The sequence below is a fragment of the Asterias amurensis genome, chromosome 18 (genome assembly GCF_032118995.1).
Source record: "Asterias amurensis chromosome 18, ASM3211899v1".
Classification (NCBI taxonomy): domain Eukaryota; kingdom Metazoa; phylum Echinodermata; class Asteroidea; order Forcipulatida; family Asteriidae; genus Asterias; species Asterias amurensis.
Window position 1 is genome coordinate 1,091,170 of NC_092665.1, and position 24,148 is coordinate 1,115,317.

Below are 24,148 nucleotides of genomic sequence, written 5' to 3' on the forward strand. Positions count from 1 at the left end.
ATCGATTTAATAAAAACAATTTAAAAAATCGATGACAAAAATGGCAATCTAAGAAATTGAAGATGTAAAAAACTGACCTATATATTATTCAACTTTGACCACTGGTTGGTATTCCCTTAGAGAATTGCATGCAAAGTGTGGGTCATACGGCTTTTCCAGTGAAATCTAAAGTAGCTGACGTCAGACACCTATTCCAACCAACGAAACTAGTCCAATGCCGTATTGGGTATATATCATGAGCACTAAACAGAGCTATTCGAATCTCAATTAAAAGATGTTTCAATGTTGGCACTGCCGAGGAGTTCTTCATATTGCATTTGTATCAGGTCTTCCGGGTTGTGTTCAGCACAGAGGAAGAGTCATACATGGGCTACCTCAGCTCCAAGATTTATCAGGTTCTGATGAAGCCCAGGAAAGAATCTGGGCCTAATTTCATAGAGCTGCTAAGCACAAAAGTTTGCTTAGCATGAAATTTTTGCCCTGATAAAAACAGGATTACCAACTAAATTTTCATTTGTTGCATATTGCTTGTTACTGGTTTTCAGCTGTTGTTTGGTTATTCTGAAAATCACATGGAAAATTGTTTGATAATCCTGTTTTTATCAAGGCAAAAATGTCATGCTAAGCAAATTTTTGTGCTTAGCAGCTCTATGAAATCGGCCCCTGCTCTCGATCACAACATCCCCGAAAAAATAAAGCCGTGACGTCATAGAAGAAACCTCTGTTGCTCATAACCATAGTCTGGTGGGCTGTATATAGAAGAGCAATCCTTTAATCAAATACATGAAAAGGATACCAGAGTTAGTCTCTAATAATCCAGGTCCAAGATTTCTAAGCTTTTCCATTTGCACTTATGGCCGCCCATTATAGTTCGTTCTGCCAAAATATACGAATGTGACGTCATAGCCAAAACCTCAATAAAACCATAGTCTGGTGACCTGTATATAAAAGCATGAAGCCAGTAATCAAATACACGATGAAAAGGATACCAGAGTGAGTCTCTAGTTCAGCCCCCAGATTTCTCAACTTCTTCAGCCAAGAAAAAAATCTCCTCTCGATCACAACATCCCAGAGGAGACGCCACAGGCGTCTCAATCGCATCGATTTATAAGATTGTATCACCGTGCGTCTGCAAGACGCTCAAAAATGCGTCTTCCCATTGAGAAGATCCATCCGGCCCAGTGAGGAAGGACACAAGTGGCGACTCTTAGATGCAGAAATAATTCGACGAAAGCAGCTACCCTGGCTAGCTCTGACCCCGTGTGAACTAGAACGGGGCTCCTGTATACATGTCTCCAGACTGCCTCATGAAGAGAATAATATGCAGGCCAGATTTTTTCTTCTTCTCGAATTGAAAAGCAAAATTGAGGTTTGTGCAGTAGGCCTACACGTTGACTAATTTGAGCCCCAGCAAAAGTACACGGCTTCACAGAAGCGCGTATTTGCTTATCAAAAAGAAACCCCCCCACAAAATAACCAGATAAAATAACCACGTCAAGTGAACTTTTTCCACACTTAGCTTTCCCCAAAGCAAACATTATGCTGTTAAGCGAGTTTGCGTCAGTTAAGAGTTTCACAGACAAAACGATCAGTCGCTTGGACGTCGGCTTTATTAAATCAGGCCTTGGCAGATGTGGAACTCATCATGCTAAGCAGAAGTATAACGGCTACCGGTAAAATACAATGTACATACATTGAATACCGTTTTAAGCTCGCAACCCTTTGCTGCTTAGCAATAAATCGTCTGTGCTTAACAATGTGGTTATACCTTTGTCAAATGTCATTTAGCAACTAATTGGCAATTTGGTGCTTTGTTTTTCTCTGCTTCATGTTCCTGTACATAATGTGTGTTTTGCTTTTCTACAGGGCCACAGGGAGAACAGTATTTTTACACTGATGGGGCTACCCTGTATAAATCATACTTAATAATACTAAAAAATAATAATAATAATAGCACCTACTGCTCTCGTCCTCCAGGCTTTGAATCCGTTCTACGTGTTCCAAGTGTACAGTATTTGCTTGTGGATCTTTGGCTTCAACTACATCTTATTCTCAGTGGCCATCATGGCGATGTCTCTCATCTCAATCACATTGACGGTGTACAGCACCCGAACTGTAAGTAACAACCCAACTGGCATAATGGCCGCACCCAGCCGCACCCATTTAACCTTGAGATGCCCCACCCCTAATACTACACGGCTGTCATTTGTTACTGCATCTTGCAATACGTTGGTGAAAATGCTTATACCTCATTTTGCAATGTTGGTTTTATACCTTTCTCAAAGCTAATAATATTTCCAGACGTTGCAAAGATACATTTTTTTGCGGGGGGAGGGGAAAGATGAATAAACATTAACTTGTTTAGTTGTTTTTGTTAGTTATTATGTTTTTACACTGTAACCGCATTAAATTTTTGTAAACAAGTCTACATAGAAAGTGTTTTTTTAACATAGGATAAAAGGGTTTCGCCTTTTTTCTAAATACTGAACGAGTAAAAATCAAGAAGTTAGTGGGTCGATTGATGTATCCAGAACTGTGTAATGAAAGGTGCGATATGGAGGTATACCATGTTTCGTTGGTATGCCTGAGTGTTATGTCAATACGTCCGTGCCCAATGAGACGTAGATTGTACCACAACCTTAAAGGTGTTTTTGTCAGTCTTTTTAGTCATTATAGTATCTTGAATTTTTACTTCTCAGCAAAGTGTTACCCTGCGACGGATGGTGAAAACAACCGGTACCGTTACCGTCAACAGAGGAGGCCAAAGTAAGTAATATTTTTATATGGATCGTGGGCGCTTGGATGTCTAGTTGTTGTTTTTTTTCTTTCGAAACCACCTTTTGGGCTTCGGGTCCGTTTCAGGCTGCGTCCACTTGTTTTGAAGTCCCATTTTTATTATAGGAAACGCACACTTTTGAAATTACTTCCGAAACAGGAGCCCGAAGCCCAAGCCTTGGCTTCGAAAACGGAACCAATTTTCCAATAAAACCCTGGCAAAGGCCACCAGAGCTGAAGTCAAATGCAAACATGGACGCTAGAATCTATTATCTTCTAATAATCTGCTAAATAAGTGCATCAAAAAACTGAATTTGACCACAGCTCTCTCTTTAACAACTGCTTCTGTCCATTACATGCCCATGTAAAACAGAGCAAATACTTTATTTCGAAACTTAAAACCAGGAATTCCCAGAAAAAGATAATATAAAATAGAAACCCGCGGCCATTTACAATAATGACTATCAAATGAGCATACCGCTAAGGACGGCATGTCACTGTGAAAGGTTCGGAGAATTCCAAGAATATCGGCTTACGGGGATAAATCCAAAGAACTAATGAGATTTGAAGCAATTTATTTATTGTAATTAAAACGAGCAATGGAAATAGATTATGACACCACACATAAGCAGAAACATAATTAAGCTTACACCGTCTGTGAAGTTGTCCGTGGGGGTAAAGGACTTCTTGGAAATAATAAATCCGACCTAGAGGCAGAAATATTAATCTCTCTCGGAAATAGGAGGACGTTGAAGGCACTAGGCACGTTTGGTAATTACTAAAAAACAAATTATCATAAAAACTTACTTGGTTACAAACATTGTGAGAAACGGCCCCCTCTGAAGTAACCTGGTTGTTGGTAAAATAGGGTTAAAAGACTTTAAGCATTTTATCATGCATCAAAGCACACATATTATTGCAACATGGGTGTTTTTCTGTTACTATAGTCTCTTGCAAGTTCGATGACCAATTAACAAGCCAAAATACCCACAGGATTGTTACTTTATGTATAATGTTGGGATATACCAATTGAGAAGACTGGTCTTTGGCAACTACCAAACAGGTTTAAGTGGAGTTTTTCCTGGGAATTTGCAGCCATCTTACCTTTCACAGAGCTAGATCAGTGTGGTCAACAGAGGGCGCTTGTTGCAGCAGTAAGCGAGATCGTCTCGCTCATTATTCATTACTTTGTAATTAGTACCATGACCTGTCTTTGGATTTTTTAGGGGGCCACTTTGTGCTTCGTGGCTCCCGGGGCTGAATATTCAGCATTATTTCCCCAAGGAATTCTTTCGTGGGCGTATCTTCCTGGAAGGTTGTTCTGTTATTTTCAGTTTGTAAGTTGCTGGCCAAAATTTAGTTAGGTGGTATTTTGGGTACGGAGTTGAAGTCATGGTTTGCAGAAATCGGACGTGGAATAAACGTTTGAAAATAATTATTCACGTTATGCAAATCTTGAGTGTTACGTCACTTTTGTAAAGATTTGCATAACGTGAATAATTATTTTCAAACGTTTATTCCACGTCCGATTTCTGCAAACCATGACTTCAACTCCGTACCCAAAATACCACCTAACCAAATTTTGGCCAGCATCTTTCAAACTGTAAATAACAGACCAACTCTCTAGGAAGATACCCGGGAGCCACGAAGTGCAAAGTGGCTCTCTAAAGAAGCTAAAGACAGATTTCAGATTCTATTGAAGAAAAAAAGTGCATCGACAAGCAATTCACTAGCCCTCTCATTAGACGTACTCTCGACGCTAGTAATTATGATATCAACATTAAATACTACCACTGTCACCTTGGTGGCTGATTTCGATATACACATGAAAATACCGCACAGTTTTACCGGCAATATATACAAAACTTAGACTGGTACTTTAACTACTGCGTATTTTATCTTTGCCTATACCACACAAAAATCAGCATTACTTTCAGTAATTGATTAAAATTTAATTGGTAACTAGTAATGGGGAGCTGTTGATAGTATAAAATTATGTGAGAAACGGCTCCCTCTGAAGTGACCTTGTTTTGAGAGAGATAGGGGGGGGGGTGTAATTTCCAACTCAAATAATAAACGAATTTTGTGTGTTCTTTCTTGTATTATCCCCACTGCAAGTTTGGTGACCAGTAAACGAGCCCAAATATCCACAGTTTTTTGTATGCATATGTTGGGAAACACCAAGTGAGGAGACTGGTTTTGACAATATTACCAAACATTCATTATTTATAATTCATCTCAGAGCATTGGCCGCCATCTTACCTTTTCAAAGAGCATGTACAACATGTGAATGCCGGTCTTTGACAACTACGAAACGTTCCTTTAAAGACATGAGCACTATTGGTAATTGTCAAAGACAACACTTCTCACTTCGTGTATCACAACATAAGCATAAAATAACAAACCTGTGAAAATTTGAGCTCAATCGGTCATCGAAGTTGCTAGATAACAATGAAAGATAAAACACCTTTGTCACAAGAAGTTGTGTGCTTTCAGATGCTTGATTTCGAGACCTCAAAATTAAGTCTAAACTTGAGGTTTCGAAATCAAATTCGTGGAATATTACTTCTTTCTCGAAAAATACGTTACTTCAGAGGGAGCCGTTTCTCACAATATATTATACTATCAACCCCTCCCCATTGGTCGTCACCAAGTAAGGTTTTATGTTAACAATTATTTTGAGTAATTACCAATAGTTTCCACTGCCTTTAAGACATCATAGCCTGATTATACTACATCAACCACAAAATCATTGCATGCAACATCCAGGCAGATGTTAGCGGAAAATGTCTACTGCTAGTCGTGTGCTTTTTCCCACCAATTTGTTTCATTCATGATCTCTGATCTCTATTTTTCCCGCGTATTTCTATGCAAATTAAGGGTTTCATTTTGGCGCCAATTTCTGTCCAGGGCCTCGTTGAGTGTGTAGGTGTGAAACATGGCGATTCTTTATAATGAATTCGTCATATTTTCTCTCCTGACGTCGCCTCGTTTTAATTACGGAGACTTGCGCAACAGTGGTGCACTTTTACTGAGGAGAAATCATTGTGTTTCGGTAGACCGCTTTTATTAACTGAAGCCAAATATCAGTTTCTGTGGTATATGGATGCATATTTTTCCCCAGTAGTAAATCGATGATTATAGACCTACTTTACATAATGTACGAATCATTTATACGATGTTTGTTTCGAAAACTGGTGTAGACTCCATACAATTGCATGCTGCAATAAAGGCAAACAAAAAATGCAGAAAAAAAGACACAAACCAAAGAGAAATAGCACATGTTTCAAGACAGTGGACACTATTGGTAATTGTTAAAGACTAGTGTTTCACAGTTGGTGTATCTCAACATACGCATAAAATAACAAACCTGTGAAAATTTGAACTCGATTGGTTGTCGAAGTTGCGAGATAAAAATGAAAGATAAAACACCTTTGTAACAATAAGTTGTGTGCTTTCAGATGCTTGATTTCGAGACCTCAAATTCTAAACTTGATGTATCGAAATCAAATTCGTGGAAAATTATTTTTTTTTCTCTCAAAAACTACATTACTTCAGAGGGAGTCGTTTCTCTCAATGTTTTATACTATCAATCTCGCCCCATTACTCATTACCGTTTATCGTCATGGGGATGGATGTAGGAGTTTTAAAACAAAACTTGTAATATACATGAAAGTTGTTGTTTTATATATCCATGTATCAGAGGTTGGTATATTTATGTACTACTACCTCCAGCACCTGTTTCTAGTCATGGGAATGGATATAGGAATTTGAAAACAGAACTTGTGTTATACATGAAAGTTTTTTTTTTTTTTTTTTTTTTTTTTTACATTACCAGGTCTCAGAGGTTAGTATATTTACGTACTAACCTCCAGGACCTGTTTCTAGTCATGGGAATGGATATAGGAATTTTAAAACAAATCTTTGATTATGCATGAACGTTTTTTTTCTTTTTTCTTTTACATTACCAGGTCTCAGAGGTTAGTATATTTACGTACTAACCTCCAGGACCTGTTTCTAGTCATGGGAATGGATATAGGAATTTGAAAACAGAACTTGTGTTATACATCAAAGTTTTTTTTTTTTTTTTTTTTTACATTACCAGGTCTCAGAGGTTAGTATATTTACGTACTAACCCCCAGGACCTGTTTCTAGTCATGGGAATGGATATAGGAATTTTAAAACAGAACTTTAAAACCTCCAGTACCCATTTCTCGCCATGGGGATGGAAATATGAATAATAACAAGAAACCTGTTACTCTGCATGAAAGTTTTTTTTTTTACATTGCCAGATCTCAGAGGCTAGTGAAAAAAAATTGGGGGACTGGTTATGACGATAGGTGGCAGCACACTTGCCAGGTATATCAATTATTCTCCGTAGGCGCGCATGCTCATAGCTACGTAAGCAGGCTTTAATTTACCTGGGTAAGTGTGCTGCCATCTACGGTCCCAATGTATCCATTTATGACCCATGAGTTTATGTATAAGAGTTAAATGTCATTAAGTTTCAACAAGGACAGACCCGCATTATTAAGCTTTTGAATAAAGTGTATAATGTAATTGTTGTAGGAAATAAAGCACAGTGTCTATATATTTACATTAAACTCACACAGTTTAAAGATAATGTTGGTAGAAAGCTTCCCTTAAAACATTACTTGCTGAGGTGCTTTAGTTATTGAGAAATGAGTAGGAGAAGTCACGAAAATATTTTTCGCCTCATGAAACGAAAATTATTTGAGCATATTAAAAACGTATTTTTCGTAACATTGTTTTACTCATTTCCCAAAAAGTTTTGTGTGAAAAGTACCCCAATCCTTTAACGTGACGTATGTGTGGAAATAGCAGCGGATTTAAGTTGATTTATGATATATTTTGCAGGAGGAGTTGAGGAGGTTTGCGTAACAGATCTGGTTCCGGGTGATTTGGTCGAGCTTCCGACTCGCGGTTGCATGATGAGCTGTGATGCAGTACTTATCAGCGGCAGCTGTATTGTTAATGAAAGTATGCTAACTGGTAAGTGCACAGCTTAAGTTTCAATAGTTTGGGCCCCATGTCTTTAGGTACCTGCTACTCAGATCCAGTGATTCCATTGGATACAATGATTTATATCATTGGAATCATCATCCGCCTTAGAATTTGTTTGCGTATCTCAATGTGAAATGAATGTAGGTCAAAGGTGAATATACACGCTGGCCTGAGACCTTGAAGTGTGACGTCAGCTGTCCAGGCTAAAGCTTCAATACAGCCAGCGTCACTCCAAGAGGGCTTTAAGGACATTTAAATATAACCACAAAAAATCTCACAGATTTATACATGTGTACACGACTTCATAGAGATTTTATGCACGTCTTCTAACTTATAAATCTACTTTATATATGTCGTTCAACTTTAATACTCCTTTGGTTTGTTTGTATTGGTCAAACAAATTGGTCAAAACAATAATTGCTTGTACACAGTTTCCCATGGATTTATACGAATTTCCTTAAAGTTTATACAAAACATTCCAGATCGAGGTTTATACACGTTTTCCTAGCACACATAACTTTCTGGAAATTTTAATTGTCTTTCTTAAAGATGTCAGTTTTCAAAGTAAGGAAGCCTTACTTGTAGAAGAACTTATCTTATACCAGATTGACATGTGAGCTTTATATCAAGGATCTGAAAACCGATGCATAATATTTGAGATTTTTGCAAAAACTGTAAGAATCAACATTTTTGAAGTTACGATAGTATTTTAAAACACTACAGGTGAGATTCGCATAGGAACACAAAGTTTCACTGGTTTTCAAATTAAACAAAAGCATTGCATAAAATTGAATTTTTGTTCAAGCATAAGCTGATCAAATGTAGGCTACTTTCAAGGCGTTGGTAAAGGAGCAGACGTTGCATTTTGATTGTGGTTAGAAGAACCGTATTGATCTAGTTGACATTGTAACTAGTCTTCTCAACAAGGCACTGAGATATCATACACAGATGCTTACGGACCTTGAATAAGCCTTTGGTTAGGTAGAACACGTTTGCATAACCCATTTCACAGCTCGAAACCAGGTCACAAGTTCATGCATTCATTGCTAATTTGGTTTTACCAAGTTCCCGTGCCGACTTCTACTTATTACTGCGCTTCAATACCTTCCACATAAAGAATACGAAATTAATAATAAGAAATCCCAACAGCTCAATGAAAACCGCATCTTCCTTTCGTTATTAAAAATGATCATTACAACTCAAATCTGTGGCGACATTATTTAACGCTGCAAGAATCCTTCGACCTTTCGCCGTTCAATACTGTCGCACCTTTTGATGCTGCGCGCAGGTCGATGGAGACTATGAAGTGAGTCACGTGACAGCGTTCTCCTGACGTCACGCTGTACTTCGATGGTAACACATCTAATTACACGCCTGAATTCGGCCGCGACACTACAGCGACACCATCAGAAACGGAGGAAAACCATAAAATGAAATTCGCAACACTTTCTGATCAGTTTTGATGAGCATTTGCAGACGAGATGTCGTTTAAACATTCATATTTCCCGCCCAGTAACACATTTATATTGATTCAGGCTGACAATAAAGTTCTTCATGTCCTTGTGTTACACAAGCGCTCATCGTGTACGTGCACAGAGTCCGATGAGCCTTGAACTGGCGTGGTAGTAGATGCCATGTTGATTCTACTTTAGGATTTTTCATGCATGGTTTTATTTCCATTTCATGTAGCCTGTTTGCTCTTGATGTTTTAGTCATTATAATTTATCCAGATAGTGTCATGTCTCATAACTAATAATTCAAAATGTACCTAAAGCTCACTGAATTGTTAGAAATAGACGACTGTTGCAAAAAGTGTACGCAAATCTGTCATAACAATATGTCAACCTTTTAACCCGTATTTATGAAGAATGCAAAATGACAGATGACGATTTTCCCTTGCTCATTATTGTAAGAAACCTATTAAAAACACCCGTCTTCGTGAAAACACACGGTAAGATTGGCCGTGTTCGTGTCTTTACGAGAACAGCGCGTCGTAGCGTGGAGCAGTCAGCGCTGTTCGTGGGACGAGTCCTGCCAATTGCCCCGCCGGCCGGCCTTTCATGAACGTGGCGCTGGATCATGGGTTCCCGTCAACACGCCTGATTAAGCCGCGTTATAGTGTATCTCCACGAAGGTGTGATTGGGATTTCTTTATCGCCAAGGTTGTACCGGGGACAGGCAGGTGTTTTGGACCAACCCAGAGAGCCGCTTCAGCAACGGAACAACAAGGAAAACCGGTGATTACTCTACGTGGATCGATACTCCACGAGGCAAAATCTGTAATGGAGTTCGCCGGGGATTTCTGAGCTCCTCACGGCAGCTACGATTCCCCCCGCTGAGTGAGATTGGAAAATGGAGTCAGATGGAGTTCGATGCCACTCTTTTTCGTTTCTCCTCTTTTGTCAGCTATGAGAATTTCATTTCGGTGCACTGTGGATTTCTTTGGTTAAGACTATCGATTAACTAGCCTGTGGATATATTCATAGATAAAGATATTTCATAAGCAATGGTATTTTTTCTTCTTTTGAACAAGGCAAGGATTCGTCAATGAAAACTATTTCAAAAGGGAAACAAGACTTCCCGAGCGTAATTATAACGAAAATGAACTCTGGCGATATTTCAGAAGGGAGATAAAAATCGAATATGTTTTTGATAAAGAACGGACGACATGTCTTGCACTATCGAGACCTACATTCGTACTTTGATAGCGATAAAGTGCGGCACACAGTTTGCATATTTGGGTGTAAGAAGAGGTCATGTTATTCAATCAAGTATGATTGAACTTTTTGCTGACTTAAGTCCGCATAAACCTGGAACACTTCAACCTCTGAAGCTGGTTCTAGTTCACATGGGATTGACATTGAGCTTACCTACACATCTTGATGTTTATTACTGGATAATGGACGACAAACAAATATTTTGCGCCATGCGTTCTGGAAAAACGGAGGAGGAGGTCCTTTTTTTCTTCAAATTGACCGTTACGTGCCCCCCCCCCCCCAGATTTGATTTCCAGTGAATTTTTTAGCGTCTAAAAATCCCCGATCAAAAGCGAGTAAGCGACCTAGACTTGACTCAAGTCCCAAGCCCGCGCCATCGCCTGAAAAAAATAGTGTTTTATGATGCTCTGCGTTTCCTTCGCGTCTATCCAGGACCGCTGGGACGGGCTAATCAGCTTGGTCAGATTCTTGCCCAGGAAGTACGTCATGCATGCAGTGTGTTTCTATGGTGCAGTGTGAGGGTGATGCATGATGGGACTGAGCATTTTCTGGATAGACCAATGAGCGTGCTTGATACAGTTGCCCATCCCAACGCCTTTGGTTAAGGCATAGAGAAATGATAGGCAATGCGCTGGGGTCGAGCGAATACACTCCCCAACCCGCTCCGTCACTCGTCCCATTCTCCCACAATAGCTACATTTTGACGGCGGCTATGCTTAGATACCTCTTGCACGAGGACGGGGCTTAAATCAAGTATATAAGCGACCCGGTTCCACCGTTCCAGGTCGACAATGGACTGAAACATCTCGAAAATGCAAGCTGACACTTCATTACCGCCGACCAATCATAACTAAGACATGGACAGCTTACGTCACATCACGTTTATCCAATGACATTATTGGGCATGTAAGACCAGTGCCTGTCTTTATCCGTGCCGTGGATAAAGACAGGGGACCAGTCTACTCATACCCTTACACATGTGGGTGCGTTCGATTAGCTTCCCTGTGTCGACCCCGCGGTGCTCACTCGGGTGAGCCCCTGACAAGACCTAATCGAACGATCACACTCCCCATCTCGTGGTAACGTCATGCATCTCGGTCACCCCCAAGTGACCCACTCCACAAGCAGGGCAATTTCATGATGACGTAATCTGACGGAAAGAGCCAATCACAGCAGCAGGGGAAAACAATATTGCAATGTCGTTTGGGGAAAAAATCGCGACCCGGGTGAGCCCCTGGAATGACGTCAAAAGCTATTCGAACGTGCCGGGGGCAGACCCAGGGAAGCTAAACGAACGCACCCTACAGTGTTACTTGTATATCTTTTTGCTGGATGTACGAATGCCTGACTGTCTTTCACACTTTTCTCTTGTTCGGTGAATCCAGCTGTCTATTATCGAAGAGTATAGGTTCAGAGTCGCCTACTCGACCAACATCACACGCATTTCAAGTACGATGACCCGCTGACTAAAATAACTTCATTAGTAAATGAAGGCCATACCACAAAAACGCATCCGCTCCGTCATTACTGAATTCGCGCCATTTTTAATTCTCAGAAGGCCGGCTTATTATAAAGTGCAAGAGGATATTAAGGAATTAGACGATACCCTCAACACAAAGGAAACAATTTCCTCACTTCTCAAAACTCGACCTCATGTTAGTGCGAACACAAACAAGTCATTTACTAATTCGCTAAAATAGATTAGCAAGTTTAATTACTGACTGCTGTTAGCAAATTACCTTCCTAGAAATTCAAAGGAGGACTTTTAATTTCGTCTAATGTGAGGCTATGTATTATAAGAGGGTTTTACAGTCTAATGTTCCAACTAATATCCAACTTATCCAACACTTTATTTATTATGGGCTCTCATTCACAACTCGGTAACATTATTTCCACTAAATTCATGCACCTGCAAAGCAAATTCTAGATACCTTAATTTGTTATTTCAAAACAATTTTTTTTTAGGTCTTTCCTTACAAAATAACGACTATTAATCGCCATGACTGCCATATGAAGCATTTTTGTCAGTCATTCAACAGTATTGAATAAAGTGCGTCCCCATAGCCTGGATCACATTCTGTGATCAACCGATATCAACCCTTTCTTTTTAAAAGATCCATGGAATTTAGCCCATGGCTGGAAGTATCAATAAAGAAAAACCGCAAATGGGGCTTTGTTTCTTTAACTCTCAAGAAGTTGTATTTATGTTTTTATCTCCCAAGGCGAATCGGTCCCGATCACCAAGACACCCCTCCCCTGCCCACCGATGGGAGTAGACGATCACCCGTTGATGTTTGACCCAGAGAACCATAAGAGACACACGCTGTACTGCGGTACGGAGATTCTGCAGGGACGCCCTGTGGGCAACCAGCCCATAAGTGCAGTCGTCGTTAGAACAGGTAGGCAGTGGTATTTTGGAAACCACGGCGTGTGCTGATGGGCTCCGTCCACCTAGTTGAAACCCCGTAAGGAAAGCGCACATTTTCCAAACAACTGATAAAGCCTAAGCCCAAACCAAGCCGTAGTTTCGAAAAGGGCCACACCCAGTTGGAAGTTTTATCACTCATAATTATTCATTCTTTCTGGGAGACATTTGTAATGTGATTGTCTGAAATGTCATATCAAGATTTTTGAGGTGCGGTCAAAGGGTTGGCCTAGACTACACACACTCCCAAAGCCACACAACCTTTATTTTGGAGACACCAGTAGTTAGGCCCTTATAATAAAATGAAAACCACCTTCGAGTTTACCTGCTTGATGTTCATCCTCCTCGTTAATCTCTCACCATATTGAAGACAGAATCTCAGCAGGACACCGTTTTCACTTTTTGGCAGACGGACTACCCGTAACAAAAAATTTCTTTCCATATTGGGTTGTGTTTTCTTTATTTCTTACTTGGTGGAACTTCATGTCAGCGACATCTAAAAGATATAACTTGTTGTTTTTTTTATTGAAGGATTTTCTACAGCTAAGGGAGATCTTGTCCGATCGATTCTCTTTCCAAAACCCATCGACTTCAAGCTCCACAGGGACGCGCTCCGATTCATCTGCATGTTAGCAGTATTTGGTAAGGATGAGGGACCTGACTAAGTTTGATATTATTTTATTTTGGCAAAGACCGCGCCTATTCGGAGACTGCGGCGCGCTGCTCTTTCACGATAGGCCTCCAATTGTGTATACTGAATCACCAGATCAAAGCAGAATAAATGGAGAAAAAAATACGAGTTTATGCCGCGGTGGCACGGTGACGACCTAACGATCGAAACCGAAAGTTTGTTGGCTTAATTCCTTTCCCACTTGTCGCTGTAGAACAGCCAAGATGGCGGCCCCATGCCAGAACCCGCGTATGTACGCGCGGCCGATCTAGTTGATATATTATATATCTGTGAGGTATAATTATATGCAGCATGAATATTTACGTATTTTATGATTGCAGCGAATACCGAATGGCCGAACATTTCCCATGTCATTTATGATAAACACTTAGCTTGTAAAAAAAATGGCGAACGTGTACCGTTAACCAAGGGCGTTTAATTTACGGTAAGGACGGTGTTGCGCAAGGGCGGACACAACTGCATATGCAGCAGCGTCCGGGCGGACACGATTGCAAATGCAAAACCGTCCGGCGGACATTATTGCATATGCAATAGTTCCTCCGGATAGTATTGCATATAGGACACCGGGCCGCCGAATAAAGGCACACCGGCTCATATCATCAGTGTCGCCGTTCCAACTTTGTTTGCACAGTGACACCCATGATAAATCAGCCTAGGCCTTACGTATGGAAATGAAATTTAGTGGCTATTTTAAAAACGTGTCCCACGTTTGCCGGCACGTTTTCGCAGAGCACTCTGGAATACTTTCGGGAAAAAGAAACTTCTTTCCGGGCCGCCGAATAAAGGCAAACACCGACTCATCAGTGTCGGCCATGCACAGTATTCAGTTTATGTTGTCCATTGAATGTTAACTTCTTTATTTTTCTGATGTTGGTTCCAATCACAATGTATAGGCAATATATTTAATGTTTTAACAAGTTTCTCCCGTTTCCCCCACTTTCTTTTGTCCGCGCTTCGAAATTGCCGCTGATTGTGATTGGCAAAATATTATTTAAAGACCTTGTAAAGGGCTCCCTCTATTGCCGAATAGAGCACATGTTATTTTTTAAAGATTGAGATGTCAACACTACAGTGACCGACTCCTGACATTTTGACGACAGTCGTCTCTTTTATCATAGATTATGTTACCATATCAGAGAATGAAGTAAATGTTCACATTATTGTAAGTTTCTCTATGTTTTAAGTGATCCAAATATGTCATAAGCTGCGACATTAATTAACTAGAACCTTGTAAAGTTAGTGCTGAGTGAGTGTCCTCCATTGTTCTGGACGGCCCACGTGGGTGGAAAGATTTCCGTATCCTGCCACAACTTTTCAATTTTGATTGAGTAAACAAATTAGATGCTAATTTTGTTTCATGACTGAATGAAATGTGATGGGGCAGGACACGGAATTAATACTTACATTTTGGCTTTGTTTCCAAATAATTAATCAAACTAAACAAAAAACTCAAAACCAAAATTTGATAAATGGATTGCACAGTTTTCAGGGTTGACCAAATAAAAATGTACACAATTTTGATTTCTGCAAGCCAAATTTAAGCAATGTTAATGTTCCAGTCTCAACTTTTACAGTATTTCGGACAGAAACATTTCTCTGATGAAATGGAATGGAGCTTTGTTTGAACTTTTATTAGAATTGTACTAGAACGTAACCCTCCTGCCGTTGATGAAGCCTGGACTTGGAGAGGAACTTCGCTGTCAGCAAGACCAAGAGGGTTACGTTATCGCAACTAGCACTGCATTGTACTTGCATTTCAGATTGAAACGAGTGTAGCCTAAGTCAGTGTTTCTTTGATTATAACTGGTTGTCTTTGGCTTTATCCTTTTTGTTTACAGCTTTTTGCGGTGCAGTTTTCGTCACTGTAATCAAAATCACCCACAATGTAAGTCGTCAACCTTAATTCCAAATTACATTCACTCGACTTTTGGGCCCAATTGTATAAAGCAGGAAAAAAAACACTTAGAAATATGTCTTTTTGTTGCTGTGAAGTAAAGAGAAAGACAGTCATTCCTTCCCTTGGCGAAGCCCTGGGACGTCTGTGATGGACTATATAATTTTCTACGAGAGTGTCGTAGCCAAGCGAGTCTCAGGGTGTGGATTTGAGTTCCCGTCAGGGCACTTATGTCCTTGAGCAAGATGCTTATAAAACCAAAAATTGTCCTCCATTGCAGGCTAGGTGTTTCTGTCAGGATTTTTCAAGATTCTACGATTTTGATCTCCCTTTAGAGTTTCTTCAAGACAATCGGAGCATATTGATCGAAAACATTTACTCTGACAACTACCGGTTCTTTTCAGAACAAACACTAATCAAAAGAGATTTTCACAGTATACCGCAAACCTATTTATACTTTCACCACGCAAATTCTTCAAATCTTACTTTAAAGCCATTGGACCCTTTTGGTTCAGAAAAAAAAATAAAAGTTCACAGATTTACAAATAACTTACAGGGTTTACAGAAGGCAATGGTGAAAGACTTCTCTTGAAATATTATTCCATGAGATGCTTTACTTTTTGAGAAAACAGCAAAACAATAAAATTCTCGTTAACGAGAATTACGGATTTATTTTAGACACATGTCATGACACGGCGAAACGCGCGGAAACAAGGGTGGGTTTTTCCGTTGTTTTCTCCTGACTCCGATGACCAATTGAGCCTAAATTTTCATAGGTTTGTTATTTGATGTAGAAGTTGTGGTACACAAAGTGTGGGCCTTGGACAACACTGTTTACCGAAAGGGTCCAATGGCTTTAAGAGAGAGATTTTCTTTGACTGTCCATTAGGCCTCTACTAAGGATATCATTCTCAAGGCGTTGGATGTCTTCACCATCGCTGTCCCTCCAGCTCTACCAGCCGCCCTGACCATCGGGATGGTGTACGCCCAAACAAGACTCAAGAACCATAAGATATTCTGCATCAGCCCTCAGAGAATTAACCTTAGCGGTATGCTGGATGTCATCTGCTTTGATAAGGTAAAAAACTAACCATAAGAACACTTAAGACTTGAAGGTGCTTTGTCAGTCTCCTGATGATGACTAGATTAAGAAAGTTGAAACGTTGAAACTAAGAACTTGCTCCGTTGCAGTGAATATAACAATGAGAAGTCCCCTGGATCTACAAGGGAAAGTAGTTGAGTAGTTTGTGCATGATCCAATTTAGTCCACTGTTTGGAAAAGGAATTACATAAAGATAATAGGTGTGAGTTGCCAGAAGCTGGCCTCTTTCTGTAAAGGAGCTTTCTTCCCGGTAATGGTTTAGGAACTTTGAAAATGGATTTTACTGTTACCCTATGGATCGTTACCCTTTTAAACGTCCCAACTCTACTGTTGATAATATTTCACACTTTGTGAACAATGGAGGATGAAAGGAATTTATTTTAATGAAAATCTTTTAAAATAAAATGCCTACAAAGATTTGTTTGGGGATTAATGTTTTTTAGACAGGCACCCTGACGGAGGATCACCTGGAGTTACTTGCTGTTTCACCAGTGAATTCAGATGGGTAGGCAACATTTTTATTTTCAGTCCCTTGGGAACAAGACATTTTAATAGCACTTTACACTAGTGTTAAAAATAGATTCTAAGTACCCCCAATTACGACCAACGTTGTGTAAACTTTCACTGACAGACGCAATTTGTACAGGTCCAAGTTTTATTTTTGTTAGCATGTACTGACATTCAGCTACTGTCTGCAGTTTAGCGCTTTGATGCGGTGACTACGTTTGCATAAATGGTGGTGGAATGTTTGTCTGACAACCACATTTTAGATTATTGATTGATGAAAATTTAACAACTTAATAACTCTGAATGGCCTCTTACAAAATTGTTAAAATCTTTCATAAACTCATAATCTTCTTTGAGAAATATCTACGTTTTGTAACATTTTTGTAACATTACAATGTGTTTACATTTATATTTCATTCACATTTGTATTAGTTCTATTTAAAATGCTCAGTGACTTTGAAATCTAAGATTTGGGGGCGGAATGGGGTATTGAAAAGAAGTAAATTAATCTCAACAATAATTGTTTCATATCAGATTTGTGATGGTGTCTGACCCGTCAAAAATTCCGTTTGGACCCTTCGTGGCTGCCATGGCAACGTGTCATTCCCTGACCATAATTGACGGAGAGTTGAAAGGAGACCCGCTTGACCTCCAGATGTTCCATTCCATCAAATGGGTAGGTCAAAGGTCATAGGAAGCATAATCAGAGCCATGTTGAATCTGGGCCCTTGGCTTATGATTTGGTCAGTTATTGTTATAATTCTGGTAAAGAAAACAATGATGCCTCACAAGTGTACTGTAGCTTGCAAGCCTGAGGAAACCTGCTATGTGAACCAGAAACACCGGGGTTAACCCCTACTCTTCCACGATACATGTAGGTGTTCTGGGTTCTTTGACATGCACTACCAATCGTAGTGCAAACCCGTGGTGATTCTTTCTCAATTGTTCTTCGAGTTTGAAAGAAAATAATGAAAGAAACAAACACCATTTGTTGCATAGATGTATGTGTTTTAAGATGCCTGAGAAAGGCTTCATGCATGAAGTCTTTTTCAGATTCAAATTTCGAGTGCAAAAATTACCTCTGTCTATTAGGGAAGGTACATGTTGGTAGTGACTCATAACAAATATTAACTTAAAAACTGACTTGGTAACGAGCATTGGAGAGCTCTTGATAAGTATAAAACACTGGGAAACAACTCCCTCTGAAGTAACACACAAATTCGTGAAACAAGGGTTTAACTACTTAACTACTTAACTTCAAGGGGGTTGTTTCTAACATTGTTTTATAATATCAACATCTTTCTAGTTCTCTTTACCAAGTAAGTTTTACCGTCATTTTTTTTTTGACTAAAAAAAGTATAATGAAATATTTGTCTTGTTTGGTAGAATTTGGAAGAACCAAAAGATGGCGAATTAGGAAACTTTGACCACAGCATGCCCACAGTGGTTTATTCATCAAGTGAGGAAGCATCAGATGCAAAGGTAAGTCTTCAATTTTTTTGGAGTAGGGTTTTAGGCTCCTTAGGGACCTTAGTCCAGGACAACCTGCGGATAAGTACTGGTCAGGAAAAGGTTTTTCACCTGCTGTTAAATCACCTTGTTTGAAAATTGGTGTTGGAGCCGTGAAAACTAGAGGGCGCAATATAAATTAAATAAATTGTTATTAATAATCATCTCAACAATTTCAGAGGATAGAAGAGATTGGAATTCTTCGGCAGTTTACATTCTCGTCTGGGCTTCAGCGGATGAGCGTAGTGGCGAAGACGACAGGTTCACCAAACTTCAGCATCTTTGTTAAAGGGGCACCGGAGACTGTGGCCTTGATGTGTGATCCGGCATCAGGTACGTCTTTGAGATTTCGAACAAAATTTCAATTGCTCGGTTGATTTTCTCGCTTTTGGTTGCTTAGCTGTGCTACGCATTGAACGACGCAGTAAAATGTCTTTGAAGAAACTGATTATTGTAGAAACCTTCCTGATTGTAAGGTACAAATTTTTCTTTGTCTTGCAAACCCACACAAGGTCCCAGATAAATTACTCTTAAAGCAAAACCCTGCAAATCATTAAGGGAAAGCTCAATTAACGAAAGAGGCTAAAATAACACATCCTTTTTGTCTGGCAACTCACAGCTGTTATCTCCATATAATTCCTTTTCCAAACAGTGGACTTAAATGGATCATGCACAAACCAGTGGTGTTGCTGACTGCCCCAGGCAGATTAGATGCTAAATTGTTAAATTTAACAACCTAAATAGTTCAATGTATAGACACCAAATAATTGAAAATGATGTGTACTTTCCAAATTTGTGTGGCCATCGTTGTTAATTCTTTAATGGGGCTTTCTCATACCTGCCAAAACAATAAAGTATGCTGTGGGATGAGTTTGGGCTGTCATGAAGCAGTATTACAATATTTTTTGATTGATTATTACCCTACAGTTCCCTGCGACTTTGAAGACGTGTTGAAGGATTTCACTCAGCAGGGCTTGAGAGTTCTGGCTATTGCCTGCCGTGAACTGGGTGAAAACGTCGGCTACGATGAGGCGCTCAAACTGCAGAGGTTTGTCAATCTAATTGATTAGTAAGATTTGAAACTTTGCAATTTGGGGGGAATAAGTTAGTTTGAGGTAACACCATGTAGTAATGTCTGATGAGTTGTGGTGGCTCTGAAAAGAACGATGTGAAAAATTCTATTAATTACAATTTACTGTCTAGTTATTTATTAATATTTTTATTGTTATTATAACTAGTAAATTTCACTGTTTTCTGATTGAACTCCACAGGAGTGCTGTTGAATGTGACCTTCAGATGCTTGGTCTGATTATAATGCAAAACACTCTCAAGCCGCAGACCACACCGGTCATCGCTAAACTTAAAAAGGCCGACCTGCGGGTTGTCATGGTTACAGGTAAGATTCAGTTTAAATACTTACCGCCGATTTTCGTAAAATTAAAATGGTAAACTCTTTTTTTATTAAGGAGAAACAATCTGAATATTGTCACAGGTGTATGCCCAGTCCTAAAAGGCCTTATGAATTTTACAAAGAGAACTGCCATTGACAAATTTTCTTAAAGTCTATGGGAACTGATTGAAGGGCTAAGAGCAATGGTAGCTTGCCCAAATGGCATTGCAGATTGCTCACCCTGCCCGCTTGTTTTACAGTGCTTATCAAACGCAGTCTTTGAATTTTCAGTGTTTGTTTTACCGTTACTAGGCGACAACAAGCTTACAGCCATTCACATGGCGAGAAAGTGTGGCATGATTGGCCCAACCGAAGCTGTGATTGAAGTAGAGGCGACGCCACCTCTTGTTCACGGGCAACAACCTTCCATAAAATGGACCCCAGTCGAAGCGCACTCGCACCACAGCAACAACATCAAAACAAATTGCAGACGAGAAAATGGACAGGTATGATGAAATAAGCTAAATTTTCAGTTTTACTTCAAAATTTTCAAATCTGATTCTAAGGCGCCGGCACATTAATCCGGAGGTTGTTTGTTCAAACCCCCCTCTAATCAACATGTCTCTGTTCTTGAATATTGTATCAGTGTTCTTGTGTTTTTTATGGACTCTTTTTAAATTTCTAGTTTTATTCGTATGGATTTTGCTAAAACTGAGTGTTTTTTCTGTTTTGTATTTTTATATGTAGTTGCTGGTTTTTATTTTCTTTGTAAAGCGCTATGAGGCCATACATAAGGCGCTATATAAATGTTCCTTTATTATTATTCTTGACTCAGGTACCAGAGGAGGTTCAGGTGACATTCACTGGGGCGGAGACGGCTATTGATATAAACTCCTATCACTTTGCAATGGATGGCAAGACGTTTGCCGTCATAGCCGAATACTACCCGGAGCTCATGCCTAAGGTATGTATTGGGTCGTCCATCTTCAAAGCCCATTGAAAGGTTATTGTAAAATGCCCTATATAAAAGTTAGTTATTATAAGTCCTTTAAATACTTGACTGTATCAAATGTCATTTCATTTTTATTGATGTAGATTGCAACTCGAGGTACCGTCTTTGCTCGCATGTCTCCTGATCAGAAAGCTCAACTCATCGAGGCAATCCAAGACCTACAGTAAGTCCAGACATCAAAAACTGAAACTTATTACCTCGTCTTCTTTGGTATAAGTATCAAGTAGTCAACATTTGTTTTTGTATCTTGCTCTTTGACAGTTTACATGTAGGAATGTGTGGGGACGGAGCGAATGACTGTGGAGCTCTGAAGACGGCACACACCGGTATCTCGCTGTCGGAGGCAGAGGCTTCCGTTGCATCACCATTCACCTCTCAGATACAAAACATTGAATGTGTCCCAACCCTTATCAAGTGAGTTCATGTAGTTTTTTAATAGCCTTGTGTTCTTTATAAATGATAATATTAATAGTGGCCTCTTATAGAGCGCTCAGGTCCGTCAGGCATGGCGCTGTACAAGTAAACAATAAATACAAAAACAAGAAAGTTCAATATTATATCACGGCTGGGGATACGAACCCACACTCTGCTGATCAGAAACACCAGAGTTTGAATTTGATGCTCTTAACCGCTCGGCAACGACACTTCCAAATTGAAATTTTACTTTTAATTGTGATCTTTCTATAGGGAGGGTCGAGCAGCCCTTGTGACATCATTTGGAGTTTTCAAGTATATGGCTGTCTACAGTATGATTCAATTCAGCACAGTCATAATCCTCAACTCTGTAAGTATTTAGTCTTCTCTTTTTATTATTATCTATTTGGCTAAGATTTTAACAAACCGTACAAGGAGTCGTAACTCCCTGACTCTGCAAAATATCCCTGAAAATAAACCAATCTTCTATGCCTATTATGTAACTCTAAATGTTTCCTGGAATTCATTTTTTTTTTTTTTTTGGGCATTTAAGATAAGAACCTTATCTAAGTGTGCCCTTTCATGGATTTGTGTTAGCACTGTGCACTTTCCCTGAGTTCTGTGAACATTTTACTTGACTTGCGTGGGAATAGAACCCGCGACCTTTTCAAATTCTAGAGCAGATATCTCAACAACAAGACCACTGAGATTGCCTGGTTGCTAGGGGCAGTTTGAATCCTTTATTTTAGCAGCAGGTACCGCCACAATTTTAAAGATGTTAAGTTTGCCGTGATTAATTTTCAAAGAACCTGGTGAAAGGACTGACCAGTACTTACACACATTGGTGTAAAGATAAAATTCCAGGCCTGCAAAATAAATATATTAGTAAAACCATTTGAAAGTTGATTTGATTTGATTGATTTGCTTAGGTGGATGCTTTTCCCAGTGACGCTCAATTCATGTATTGGGATATAGCTATCACTACCACTGTCGCTCTACTGAGTAAGTGTTTTAAGTGCCTATAACAGAACTTTTCTCCATTTCACTTGAATTTGGATGTGTTTTTTATGAGTGAATGAATTCATGAGTCTATGAATGAGTTTATTGAATCAAGTGTATGACTGTCCTGTACTTTCTTCTTTTAAAGGCAGTGGACACTATTGGTAATTACTCAAAATAATTATTAGCATAAAACCTTTCTTGGTGACAAGTAACGGGGAGAGGTTGGTGGTATAAAACATTGTGAGAAACAGCTCCCTCTGAAGTGCCATAGTTTTGGAGAAAGAAGTCGAGACGTTTGATTTCGAGACCTCAAGTTTAGAACTTGAGGTATCGAAATCAACCATCTAAACGCACACAACTTCTTGTGACAAGGGTGTTTTCTTCTTTCATTATTATCTCGCAACTTTGATGACCGATTGAGCTCAAATTTTCACAGGTTTGTTATTTTATGCATATGTTGAGATACACCAACTGTGAAGGCTAGTCTTTGACATTTACCACTAGTGTCCAGGTCACTGCCTTTAAAGTGCCCTTGTTTTAATTTTATGAATGTGTCTGGCATTACTAATCATTTTTACAGTTGTACTTTTGCGAGGTTGTTGGTTCTCATGTATGTATCTTTTCTACCTGCATTTAACAACTTTTTTCAATTGCTTTGTTTTATGTACTTTCAATTGCCTTGCTTTATGAATTTCAATTGGTTTTATTTTTATGTATTTTCAGTTGCCTTGTTGTTTGAATTTCCATATGCTTTGTTTTATGAATTTCCAATTGCTTTATTTTATTTATATTTTCAATTGCTTTTTTTAATGAATTTTCTAGCAGGTACCTTTTTAAAGTTGTACTTTTCACTTTGTGTTTATATCTGTCAATGCTTTTTCAATCTTCCTCAGTTTGGGTTACTTCCATGTTGCATTGCTTGACTGCTTTCTGTTATAAATTTAAACTGTGTTTACTGTAGTATAGGCCTACTTTATTATATTTGTTTTATGTATTTTTATTGTAAGGTCTCATGGTGTGTTTTACGAAAGGCACCATATAAATGCATTTTGGTATTTCTTATGGTTAAATGTTTTCTGAAATTGACTGGGAAAACCTAAACTGATTCAAAAGATGAAAGTCTTGAATGGTTCCGTGTTTTCCTAACTTGCTTAATATTTTTAACCTCTTTGAATTGCCTCAGAACCCTTTTGGGGTAAAAGGCGCTATATTTTATGTAAAAACTGTTTTGTTATTATTACTATTATTATTATTAGTTTTATATTGAATGGTTAAAAAATATATTTCAACTGAATATTGTGTGTTACTCTCTTGACGTAGTTGCCCGCAATGAGGCTTATCAAACGCTAGTCAAACGCAAGCCGCAAGCTCATCTGATTGACTCCTCCATTCTTTTCTCTGTGTTTGGTCACATCTTCATACAATTCGTTGTTCAGCTTCTGGCCTACATTATGCTCATTGCTCAACCATGGTAAGTCAGAGAGATCCAGGCTTTAAAAAAAATTTAAAAAAAATTATTAAGATTTTATTTTTTATTTTTTGTTTGTTTCTGGCTCAACTTGGCCTGCACATTCTCGTCGTAGAGAGACCGTCTTTTGCTGGACTTTCCTCGCCTCAATGCTGCAGGCCTGGTCGTGGTTTCCCTATTGGTTTAAGATTTCTTTCCCATTGATGTTGTTTTTATT

General features: G+C 39.1%; 1 protein-coding gene across 4 annotated transcripts in view; it reads left to right on the forward strand.

Annotated features, from left to right (window-relative positions):
• LOC139951142 (polyamine-transporting ATPase 13A3-like) overlaps positions 1 to 24,148 on the forward strand; it is a 63,232-nt gene that overhangs the window by 32,391 nt on the left and 6,693 nt on the right. For all 4 annotated transcript variants that reach the window (XM_071949999.1, XM_071949995.1, XM_071949997.1 and 1 more), the window contains exons 9-28: positions 1,978 to 2,115; positions 2,700 to 2,766; positions 7,654 to 7,788; positions 12,740 to 12,916; positions 13,474 to 13,584; positions 15,472 to 15,518; positions 16,417 to 16,605; positions 17,073 to 17,134; positions 17,671 to 17,812; positions 18,523 to 18,618; positions 18,825 to 18,978; positions 19,573 to 19,693; positions 19,917 to 20,041; positions 20,348 to 20,541; positions 20,871 to 20,999; positions 21,131 to 21,210; positions 21,309 to 21,461; positions 21,735 to 21,831; positions 22,391 to 22,463; positions 23,784 to 23,934. In XM_071949999.1, the coding sequence (XP_071806100.1) occupies positions 1,978 to 2,115; positions 2,700 to 2,766; positions 7,654 to 7,788; positions 12,740 to 12,916; positions 13,474 to 13,584; positions 15,472 to 15,518; positions 16,417 to 16,605; positions 17,073 to 17,134; positions 17,671 to 17,812; positions 18,523 to 18,618; positions 18,825 to 18,978; positions 19,573 to 19,693; positions 19,917 to 20,041; positions 20,348 to 20,541; positions 20,871 to 20,999; positions 21,131 to 21,210; positions 21,309 to 21,461; positions 21,735 to 21,831; positions 22,391 to 22,463; positions 23,784 to 23,934 (2,441 nt within the window). The remainder of the gene's footprint in view (positions 1 to 1,977; positions 2,116 to 2,699; positions 2,767 to 7,653; positions 7,789 to 12,739; positions 12,917 to 13,473; positions 13,585 to 15,471; positions 15,519 to 16,416; positions 16,606 to 17,072; positions 17,135 to 17,670; positions 17,813 to 18,522; positions 18,619 to 18,824; positions 18,979 to 19,572; positions 19,694 to 19,916; positions 20,042 to 20,347; positions 20,542 to 20,870; positions 21,000 to 21,130; positions 21,211 to 21,308; positions 21,462 to 21,734; positions 21,832 to 22,390; positions 22,464 to 23,783; positions 23,935 to 24,148) is intronic.